At 40.8% G+C, this 12,277-nt stretch overlaps 1 protein-coding gene and 1 non-coding gene across 2 annotated transcripts; one reads left to right on the top strand and one right to left on the bottom strand.

Annotated features, from left to right (window-relative positions):
* Nucleotides 1-1,100: 1,100 nt before the first annotated feature.
* On the top strand, nt 1,101-1,172 carry TRNAE-UUC (transfer RNA glutamic acid (anticodon UUC)). Its single transcript has one exon. It is a non-coding gene; the product is annotated as a tRNA-Glu (tRNA).
* Nucleotides 1,173-1,265: 93 nt separating this feature from the next.
* LOC143592821 (uncharacterized) lies at nt 1,266-3,404 on the bottom strand. The gene is made up of 8 exons (XM_077072640.1): nt 2,969-3,404; nt 2,822-2,899; nt 2,568-2,707; nt 2,382-2,452; nt 1,971-2,066; nt 1,759-1,851; nt 1,545-1,644; nt 1,266-1,457 (listed from the first exon to the last, which is right to left on the bottom strand). Exons 1-7 carry the CDS (start codon nt 3,392-3,394, stop codon nt 1,562-1,564), a joined length of 987 nt encoding a protein of 328 aa, XP_076928755.1. The 5' UTR covers nt 3,395-3,404; the 3' UTR covers nt 1,266-1,457; nt 1,545-1,561.
* Nucleotides 3,405-12,277: the final 8,873 nt, after the last annotated feature.

Genomic DNA, 12,277 nt, shown 5'->3' with positions numbered 1-12,277 from the left:
ATATGATGTATTATATTGCAATTTGTTCATGCAATCCCAAAATTGGCATATTTCATACTTGTCAACATCCGGTACTCATAAGCAAAACTCAAGATAAGATTACCGATTACGCATATGCAATCAGTAATTGTAGACAAAAGGGTAGCATGAACTCACATTATATAAAGAAAGTTCCCACCTCAAAGATCTTGTCCTCTCCTCATTGACCTTCCCAGGTCCAAATAGCTATACAAACATTGATGTATGTATAGCTTCCAAGTTTATGGCCGATTCCACAACTTTAGTGTGCATATCTAATACGAATATGTCTTGCGATCCAAAAAGAAACATAAATCAAATATGACCATGTAGTTACATCAAGTGGACTTCTAGTATAATTTACACTTTTATTCTAGGATATAGACACTTAACTTGATCGTGGAATTTTGTTATATTTGAGTCTCAAATCACCCTTTTTGGTTAACCAACAAGAATGTAACACTTGCTACCTTCTTATAACGAACACTAGTGTTCATTAGGTCATGTACTCATATGCCCTGAATTTCTATAAGTTCATCCATGCTTCCTTTATTTCGCCTCCATGAGTTAATACAATTATACAAACACACCTTAAGTCCAAAGTGAAATGTTCATCTCGTGACACCAAGCGGGCATTCTCGTATGAATGAGCCATTATGTCGTTGTCTTGAAAATTTCATGCATATTCATATACCGTATGCATATCAATACATCATTTCAATCATCTTAATGACATTGTGAGTCCACTGTATATTAATCTGAACCCAAACTCCACCCGACATCAAGGCTATGTTAACCTGTTGTGCCATTGCTTCTATGTACACCTTTTGAATTTAAAGCATAAAACACCCATCACAATTAGTTCCTTGTTATTAAACGTATAATAATATATGAATATGTCAATGACTAATGTCTACATCAAACTATAATTCACCCTAATTCCACATTATATAAAACCAAGAGTGCTAGTTAAAGACTAACTAATAATTTCTAAATTTTTAAAAACATAATTTAACTGAAATATAAAATATTGACACTCCTCTTTTATTACTGTCTAATATATTCAAGATCCCTGGCACAATTCCATTGTCGTCCAGCGGTTAGGATATCTGGCTTTCACCCAGGAGACCCGGGTTCGATTCCCGGCAATGGAACATTTTTTGCCAAATTCTAAGAAAAATATTTTAAAATTAAACAATTAATATTCAGTGTTTTTTGGATAATCAGTTTTTCCTTATAACCCTGGATAATCGGTTTTTTCTTATAAACCATAATATAACAGCTTGTCAGCTTATAACAAATGTTTTATATGAATTGTACAGCATCGATTATAGAGCACATTGTGATCCAGCCTAAAAACATTTTCCAAACGGCGAGCAAACTACATCACTCGAGCTCACTTAAACGCGCATGATCTGAAATCCTGAATCGAATCCCACCTTCAAAAAACAAGAAAGAGATTCACTGTTACAATCTGTAAGTGACCTTTTTGTTGGTAAAACCCGTCTAGAGAGTATACAACTGACCTGCAAAGGGTCAAGTATTAGCAAATGAATATCTGATAATCAGGCTCTGCAGCTCCTACATTTAGGTAGTTAACATCAACTACCGTCTCTCCAAAATACTCTACCAAAAATATAAAGAAACATGTATCATTATACTAGTAATTATATAATAGTACTTTAAGAAACGCGCAAAACAGGTAGCCAAAGTCAACAATCAGTAATGTAAACTTCAAACCTTCATATATAGTTCTTGCATAGTTTGCATATTCAGGTATTATATCACGGTAAATGATTCCTCCGGGACGTGCATCTAATACCACTAGTACCCCTGTCATTAACATAATCAACAAGTCAAAAACAAAACTGTCGAGTTGATATATTTTTTGTAATCATATTTTCTACATCTAATAACTATAAAAGTAAAAAAAAATGGGTTAGATGAGGTACCAGGTGCAGACCAATCGCTCGTTGAGTTACTTGGCAAAGGGGCTAACCACAAAATGTTGCGCAGATTCATCGAGTCATCATACGTCACATTAGAACCTGAAGAAAAAAAAGCATAATGAGAGATGGAAGCAAAAAAACTGCTTCGTGTGTTGTTAGTTATTCTTTTGGATTACTTTTGGCATAACCTGCTTAATTAAACGAATCATGTTCGGGTTCACCTGTTGAACTAAACAACTGTCAACTCGTTAAAAAATAGAATTATTATATACATTTATAAGGATATTATTATGACAAAAAATTACAGAACGATTTAAAGTGTAGTCAGATTAAGCATGTTGTATGCGGGGCAAAGAATATAATACTGTAAAAGTTAAGCAAATAACATAACATTGTAAAAGTTAAAGTTTATACATTTTTGGCAATAACCCATGTTATATGGAAACACCTCTTTATCATATGCTGGATATTCTTTAGCATGGAACCTGCCAATATATAACCTATAATTGTTACGCCTTGATGAAACAATGGTATGGAAAAACTATATGCTGCTTATGATCATACAATATTTGGAAACTGTAACTCATGCTTATAACTTACAATATACCAACTCGCCCATTTGCAGTAATGAAAAGATGACCGTGAAAGAAGTCATATCGGTTCAGTGATACATTTAACCCAACTTCGGGGCCGCGATCAACAATAAGTTTGAACAAAAACTCCATGTATGAATTCAGTTCCTGTAATATATATTTAACCAATTACATCAACTTTGGGGCCGCGATCAACAATATATATTTACATGACGTCAATCCAATTACACAAAAATAATCCAGCACTCATTTGGTACAAACCTCGTTTACAAATCGCCTTCCGTAAGGAGTTCTAGTAAGCTCGCATCTATCTTCATTTGAGCCTTCCACATCAGGCACCTTAATAACAATGGATTAAAAGTATGAACATTTCAAATGAAAACTTTCTAATAACAATTAAGAACTCACATAGATGATTGTTGGATCCAGGGTGCGTTGGATAGAACTCGGGTCACCAGCGGAATCGAAAGCGAGGCGGGCGATGTCGAATATCGGTGCGGGTGGCGACCACAGGAGCTCGTTCTCGCGAATAACAGCAGGGGTTTTGGAATGAAGCATCCGACGTGAAGTAGAAGTAGTTGTTGGGGTTAAAGGAACGAGGAATTTGAAGCATGATTTGAGTTGGGCTGCAATTTGAGGGTTAACTGATGAGGCTTGTTGAGGTGTGGATAAAAGTGAGAGTATGTCTCCGGCGGTGGCTGACGGTGGTGCTGTGGAGGGTGGTTTCAATTGGCGAATTGGGTGGAGTTTGGAATTGGAAGAAGAAGCGGTGAGAGAGAAGGAGAGGATGAAGGCCAATTTGAGTGGGAGTGATGATAGTGGTGGATTCACCATGGCTCACCAAACAAACATTTCATCTGCTCTTTCTGTTTATATATTATTACTAGCTTATATCCCGTGTTACAGGAAAAAAATTATTTTATATAAACTTGTGAACTCACCAACCTTGTGTTGACACTTTTAGTATGTTATTCTCAGGTAGCCGAGGCGGGCGCGCGGTTTAGGATCATGCATTGCTTGAAACACTTTTAATAATGCAAACTTATTTTAAACTGTTATCATTGGGTTTTAAGTCGTCCTGCGTGACGCAACATTGGTTTCTATGGTTTTTACGCTTCCGCATTTAATTACTCGTAAACGTTTTCATGGTTTTGAAACTTTGTTTTATGGTTTGATTATAACTAATGAATCCGATCCTGTTAGTTCACACCCTCCGACGGTAAAACTCCGTTAGTGGATTTTGAGGGTGTGACAGATTACTATCTGAGCCATTGGTTATAGCGAACTAGAAGCTGCATGCATACTAGACTATAACCGCGACGACCCATTAGTTATAATGATACGCACTGCATAGATTTGTGTAGTCTTTGTTATCTTATCTCTTTACCTCTTTCACTCATTCGCGCGCGCATACACGGCTTACCTGTAGGAATGTCGACACCGCCATCATCATCATCATCCGATCCGATGACTCATGCTCACGGGAAGGAACCGCAGTTACCTACCGCATCGCCACCCCGTGTAGTCCTGGAACTCGAAGCTCCCGCACCGAAGAGGTACCGCTTATCCGGAGGCATGTACGAAAACGAAGTTAGCTGGGATTGGTACCCTAATATGATCAGACGTATGGTCTATCGCGAACAAGTTCCCCCGTTACCTCACCCGAGCCACCCTGCTTATCCCAACACCCTACCACCCATAGCCTAACCTGTAGAGCGAGTTCTCGCAGCTGTCGTTTTTTGTTTGGAGCGTGACGTGGGTTACATACGCTATACGAGAACTAACGTTTCTGGACTGTTAAAAGACGGAACCGAGACTAAGAAGGAAATTGCCCGCATGACAGTGGCAATGAAGGAAATGCAAGAGGCTAGTGATCAACAGATGAAGATTATAAGAAAGATGCAAGCCGAGATGATAGACTTGCAAGAGCAACTCCAAGTAGCAAGAACCCGAACCGAGATAGCTTTAGAGCGTTGCGATATCTTACAAATGCAAATTACTCAGAACGCAGCCGAACCTGAGGCAGAGCCCGAAGAGGAACCCGAAGAAGATCCCAAAGAGGAGCCTGAGGAGGATCCCGAGGAAGATCCCGAGGAGGAACCCGAAGAGGAACCAGAGGAAGAACCGGCTGAGCCAGAGGCACACTCAGAGGTGTCCTCAGACAACGTGCAAATGTGCAAATTCTTGGATTGGAACTGGCTAACTCTATGAACTGAGAGGAGTTCAAAAACATGATGCGAGAAGAGTACTGTCCGAGAGAAGAGATTGCAAAGTTAGAGTCAGAATTTTGGTCATTGAAGATGGTGGGCTCAGAAATCGAAGCTTACACTACCCGTTCTCACGAGTTAGCGGTGCTGTGTCCGCGGATGGTAGATCCGCCGAGTAAGAGGATTGAAATGTATATTGATGGGTTAGCACCGCAAATTCAGGGCATGGTGACGTCTTCCAGACCAGCCACGATTCAACAAGCGATCCGTTTAGCTCACAAACTGACGGATCAAGCTGTGACCCAAGGTGCGTTACCACCTAGGGGTTCAACCGCTAAAGCCCGTGACAACCCGAGTAATGACAACAACAGCAACAGTAACCCGAGCAGCGGAAAGAGAAAGTTTGACAACACCAGATCCTCATCCTCGAACCTCCCACAGCAACAACACTACCGTAAGCCCGAATTCACTCGGATCTTCAACAATCAGAGTCACAACAACAATAACAACGGTAGCGGGCAGGGTTCGGGCGGATATGCTGGGAAATATCCGAAGTGCAATAGGTGCAACTACCATCATGCTGGCCCGTGTGACCGTGTCAAGTGTCAGAGATGCGGAAAGATGGGTCACCAGGCAAAGGAATGTAGAGGAGACCTTGCGGCAAAGGGTGCTCCTAAACCACCTATGACGACGAAGGGATGTTTCGAATGTGAGCAGGAAGGTCATTTCAGGAAAGATTGTCCCAAGCTGAAACAGAACGACAACAATGGAGGTAATGGAAGTGGCAGTAGTGGTGGAAACAATGGTAAAGGAAGAGCTTTTGTTATTGGGTCGGGTCAAGCCCGCAATGATCCGTACGTGGTGACTGGTAAGTTCCCTGTGAACGATTGTTTTGCTTCTATATTGTTTGACACTGGAGCTGATAGGAGTTTTGTGTCGAAAGCCTTTAGTCAACTCTTAGACTTAACTCCAACTCCGTTAGATGCTAAGTTTCCTGTTGAATTAGCTGACGGTAAGACTATAGTAACGACTCATGTACTTGCGGGATGTAAGTTAAAACTGTCAGGTCATGTTTTCGATATTGACCTTATTCCTTTTTCGCTTAGTAGTTTCGATGTCGTGGTCGGCATGGACTGGTTATCCGAGAACCGAGCGGAGATTATATGTCACGACAAGATAGTCCACATCACTACCCCTTCCGGCGAGATCATTTCGATCCGATGTGAGAGAAGCGGCATGACCACCAGCGTCATTACCCTCATGAAGGCGCAGAAGTACCTACGAAAGGGTCATCCGGCAATTTTGGCCCAGATTGTTGAGAAACCCGCGGAGGAGAAGCGAATTGAAGATATACCGATTGTGCGGGATTTTCCGGAAGTTTTCCCGGAGGATTTGCCTGGACTCCCTCCTATATGACAAGTCGAATTCCAAATCGAGTTGACACCCGGTGCAGCACCCATAGCACGAGCCCCATATCGGCTCGCACCGGCGGAGCTTCAGGAGTTGTCCACTCAGTTGCAGGATTTATTGGATAAAGGTTTTATCCGACCTAGCTCATCACCATGGGGAGCCCCTGTCTTATTTGTCCGAAAGAAAGACGGGACTTTCCGCATGTGCATCGACTACCGGGAGTTGAACAAGGTGACGGTCAAGAACCGTTATCCTTTACCCCGAATTGATGATTTGTTTGACCAGCTTCAAGGATCGAGTTATTACTCGAAGATCGATCTGCGATCTAGTTACCACCAACTAAGAGTGCGCGAAGAAGATATCTCAAAGACGGCTTTGAGAACACGGTATGGTCACTACGAGTTTTCGGTTATGCCTTTTGGCCTAACCAACGCACCAGCCGTATTTATGGATCTCATGAATCGAGTATGCAAGGCGTACCTCGACAAGTTTGTAATTGTTTTCATTGATGATATTCTCGTCTACTCCAAGGACGAAGCTGACCATGGAGAACACTTAAGGGTAATTCTGGAATTATTGAAGAAGGAACAACTGTATGCTAAACTCTCGAAATGTGAGTTTTGGCTTCGCGAGGTTCACTTTTTAGGACATGTGATCAACGAGAATGGTATCCATGTCGATCCCGGTAAGGTAGAGGCCATCAAAAACTGGGAAGCACCTAAGACTCCGACTGAGGTACGGAAATTCCTAGGACTGGCCGGCTACTACCGACGTTTCATCGAGGGATTTTCAAAGATTGCTCAACCCCTCACCGCTTTGACTCACAAAGGCACTAAGTACAATTGGGGTGACGCGCAAGAATCCGCTTTTCAACTGTTGAAAACCAAACTCTGTAGCGCCCCTATCCTAGCCCTCCCCGAGGGAACGGAAAATTTCGAGGTACACTGTGACGCATCAATACAAGGTCTCGGTTGTGTGCTGATGCAACTCGAGAAGGTTATAGCTTATGCCTCTCGACAACTACGGGTTCACGAGAAGAACTACACGACCCATGATTTGGAACTCGGAGCTATGGTGTTTGCCCTTAAGATATGGAGGCATTACTTGTACGGTACCAAGTTTACCATTTACACCGACCACAAGAGTCTCCAGCATATCTACGATCAGAAGGAGCTGAACATGCGACAGCGTCGTTGGGTCGAGCTGCTTAAGGATTATGATTGTGCCATCAAGTACCACCCTGGCAAGGCCAATTGTAGTGGTCGACGCCCTCAGTAGAAAAGAAACAGATAAACCCAGGCGAGTGCGAGCATTGCAACTCACTATTCATGCAAACTTACCCGACCAGATTCGCGATGCGCAACTCGAAGCTTTGAAAGATGATAATCTTCCATCAGAACTCATGCGGGGCATGAACAAGCAACTTGAAACCATATCGGACGGGGTCCGATATTTTGAGAACCGGATTTGGGTTCCACGGTTCGGAGAGTTGAGAACTCTGGTAATGGACGAAGCACACAAGTCCAGATATTCTATCCACCCTGGCTCAGATAAAATGTATCATGATTTAAAGGCACTTTACTGGTGGCCGAACATGAAAGCCGACATTGCCACCTACGTGAGCAAGTGCTTGACTTGTGCCAGAGTCAAAATAGAATACCAGAAACCATCTGGTCTACTGCAACAACCGGAACTCCCAATGTGGAAATGGGAACACATCTCAATGGATTTTATCACGGGTTTACCTAAGACACCGACGGGATGCGATACCATCTGGGTGATCGTTGACCGGTTGACTAAGTCTGCACACTTCTTAGCGATTAAGGAATCGGACAAAATGGAAAGATTGACTCGCGTTTACATGAAAGAAGTGATGTCTAGGCACGGAGTGCCTGTCTCAATCATTTTTGATCGAGATTCCCGTTTCACTTCGCACTTTTGGAAGTCGCTACAAAGCGCACTAGGCACCCGTCTTGATATGAGCACAGCATACCATCCTCAGACGGATGGGCAAAGTGAACGAACTATTCAGACCTTAGAGGACATGTTGCGTGCATGTGTATTGGATTTCGGAAAAAGTTGGGAACCTCACTTACCTTTGGTAGAGTTTTCGTATAATAACAGCTACCACGCAAGTATTAAAGCAGCGCCGTTTGAAGCGCTGTACAGACGGAAGTGTCGATCACCACTCTGCTGGGCAGAGGTGGGTGACAGCCAAATCACTGGTCCAGAACTGGTACTCGAAACTTCGGAAAAGATTGTTCAAATCCGAAATCGCATGGCAGCAGCACGAGATCGCCAAAAGAGTTACGCCGACAAGCGCCGAAAACCTCTCGAATTTCAAGTGAACGATCGAGTGTTACTCAAAGTCACACCTTGGAAAGGTGTGGTTCGCTTTGGAAAGCGAAACAAACTCAACCCACGATATGTTGGACCCTATCGAATAACTGAGCGCATTGGTCCGGTGGCGTACTGACTGGACCTACCAACGGAACTCAGTGGCGTACACAATGTATTCCACGTATCCAATTTGAAGAAATGCCTATCTGATGAAACCCAAGTAGTCCCTTTGGAGGAACTGCAAGTTGATGAACAGTTACGTTTCATTGAAGAACCAGTCGAGGTTTTTGATTGGGAAACCAAAACGCTCAAGCACAGCAAAATTCCAATCGTTAAGGTTCGTTGGAACTCGAGACGTGGACCGGAGTTCACGTGGGAACGCGAGGATCAAATGATGAAAAAGTATCCTCACCTTTTTGAAGGGCTGACCAAACACAGAAAACCGCGAAATCCGGCAAACCGTCAAAAATCACCGGAGGTATGAATTAAATTTCGGGACGAAATTTCTTTCTACTAGGGGATGATATGACAAACTGAAAATTTTTCTTACTTTTTCAGCCACTCATCACGACTTGACTCAAATTTTCGGGACGAAAATTCTTTAACATGGGAATGATGTGACAATCGTCAATTTCAGGTTAACTCCGTTAACTCAACTCCGTCAATTCAAACTTAAGATCACTGAATCTATAACGCACACCTCATTACATTTAAACTAGGGTTTAAATGACGCTTAACACTTACTACATGTGTAGTCTTTCGGGAATTGCACCGAAACGCAAACGAGTTGACGCAAACGATTGGTGAATAAACGAAAAACGTCAAAACAATAATTAGTGATAATTAGGTGTTAGACTTATGTTTTATGTGATAATATTGGTTAAAACACTAACTCAAGATGTAAACAAGTTAGTTTAAGCTAGATAAGTAATACTTAGAAGTGGAGGAGCCAAGGTGTAACATATTATTATTTATAATATGTTAACCCTAACTCTTTCCTCCTCCCCAAACAATCCGATCGGCCCCCCCTTGGCTCCCTTGGCTGCCGTCGACATACACACACATACATACAATCAATTTCAAGCTTTTGATTGAAGATTAAGGTGCTAGGAAGGTATAAACGACTATCCTATGCATCCTTTATACTTAATCTTGACTTTTATTGGGTTAATTACAAACCCTAGATTCCGATTTTTACATGTTATTGTGTTCATATGAGTTTGTTTGATTTGATGATGTATTGATGATGAATTGATAACTAGAATTGATATTGCTACATGTTAATTGTTGTGTCTTTGATTTGAGTTCAAACAAAAACCCTAATCATGTATGTAATGTGTAATTGATGTGCATGGATAGTGATTATGGAGTCTAGAGTGTTATATGAATGAATTATGGTTCATAGATAGTTAATATGTTGAGTTTGGATGCAAACAGTTTCTGGACAGATTGTGTTATTGATGTTTAATTGACTTTAAAGGGGTGTAAAGTTGAAAATTGGTTGAGATTATTGATACTACAGTAAACTAGATTGAGTCTAGTTTCTAAAGAATATAAATTTGCAATTTTTGGACGTGTAAAAGTTAACTTTTATGATTTTACAAAAACGTTGTGCAAAGCTGAGTTGTTAGACCTGCTGTTAGGTTGTTTTGTAAATATTATATCTCATGAACTACGAGACCAATTGGGTTGGTTCCACTTCTGGAAGTTGACTTATTGAGTTAGGAACCTAACCCAAGTGGTCTTGCATTTATTGGATTTTTCGTTTAACGGGAATTTCAAATAACATTCTGTTGCGCATGAATTTGACTGTTATGAGTTTGCTGTAATGTTTTGATCATTATGAGAAATCTATGTGGAATAAAAATAAAATAAAATATGTTCTGAAAACCTAACACATATATGCTTTTGTGATGATTTTTGGTAAATTAATTGAGATGCTATGATCGGTGGAATAGTACAATCTTTCAAGTAGAATTTCTGTCTCGGTGAAACTAGCTGCTGAATTTTGTGAAAATGCATGAAACATGATACTTGCTATATAATTGTTATGTTTTGACCAAATTGCCCTTACGGGGAGTAATTGCTAGTGATGTACATTATAAATACATGACACATAAATAATTGCTCACACATGTAACGTATCACAAATACACTTGTTCAAGTCACACACGATTCACAAGAGTAAACACGAAACATGTTGTGTGCATAGGTATTATGTGCCGGGTCTAGAGACTCGATAAATTTCCGACACTTAGAAAAATCTCTTTGTTGTTTTAGAACGCTAGAGAGAGTTTTTCTGTGACGCGCAGCTTGGTGAATTATTTTGGGAATACTTCGCAAACAGTGAGTTTCACTTTCCCCTTTTTAAACTGTTTTCAAACGCTTTTCAATTGGGGGAGATAACATACTCCGAAAACGCATTTAAGATTTTGTTAATATAGATTATATATCACTTGTAAAGACTAAGTGGCAAACGCAATAACTAAAGTCCTTCATTCACATCGAACCGTTTAATATTGGATAATAGCGAGTCATTGTTGAGTAGTACTACTGGGTTTGACAAACCCCACCCAACGCTAAACTCGACTGGAGGTCGAGTGGGTGTAATCTTGGCTAAACACATACCATGGTCGGGATAGACCTGGTGGCAAGGCAAATGATAAACAGTCAGTTTCGGTGTCGAACACTTAGTGATACTTGTTTTATAGGCTAGCTACCTATAGATATATAATTGACATAACACTATCTGGTAAAGCAAAACGCTGTAACGCAAAATGCTGTAACGCAAAACGCTGAACGCAAATGCTAAACGCTTTATTTTATATAAACTTGTGAACTCACCAACCTTGTGTTGATACTTTTACTATAAACGTTTTTATGGTTTTGAAACTTTGTTTTATGGTTAGATTATAACTAATGAATCCGATCCTGTTAGTTCACACCCTCCGACGGTAAAACTCCGTTAGTGGATTTTGAGGGTGTGACATCTTGAAAGTTGGACACAAGCTTGGCGAGTGTTCTTCAAGCAAAAGGAGATTAGCTCTTTCACTAAAATAGTTTGACACAAACCTGCAATTCATAAAATCAAAAGTAAGACCTTCGTGATCAAGCGAGCGAGCTGGCACACTAGGTTAGCTTGACCACAACCTTCACACTGTAAACCCTGCTTAGGTCCATATATTACCATCCCATTTTCCACACTCAAATCCCTTCTCTATACATACTCTCGATTAACTATATACTTACCAGGGATTAACTCTCTAAAAGATCATATTAACTTAATCTCACGCCGGAAGTTGATCAGAAGAGACTCCCTCCTCCACTGAGCTAACGGTTGTTCGTGTTTATACGAATTTATCAAGCTATCAACATCTGAATCCGTGTATACCATCTTTAACCTACTTATTTGTTGTAGCAACAGTTAATAAAATAGAGTTTTGAGAGACTTTAAACGATCTCTCTTTGAATTATACCCCAAAGTCGTAGCTCCTTTCGTCGGAGTCATAGCCTACTATCACTATAGCCCTGTTGGCGTGTCCCACTCCGACTACGAGAAGTATTAGAGGGAATATATTATTAGTTTATAATACTGTTGCCATGTTTAGGAGAGAGATTTAAATACGATAATTAATGGGAAAATTCCCAAAATAATCCCATAGAGGAGAGAGATTTTCAAAATAGTCCAAAAGTTTTTAAATTACCAAAATAGTCCATGAAAACCTATCTGCAGTGTGACATTGGTATTCGTGACTTGAGA

This window comes from Bidens hawaiensis, unplaced genomic scaffold, assembly GCF_021521415.1.
Source record: "Bidens hawaiensis isolate Kalapana, Puna unplaced genomic scaffold, B.hawaiensis_p1.1 tig00041264_1, whole genome shotgun sequence".
In the NCBI taxonomy this organism is placed as follows: Eukaryota; Viridiplantae; Streptophyta; class Magnoliopsida; order Asterales; family Asteraceae; genus Bidens; species Bidens hawaiensis.
Note: the sequence above shows the minus strand (reverse complement) of the source record. Positions and strands in the feature narration are given on the sequence as shown.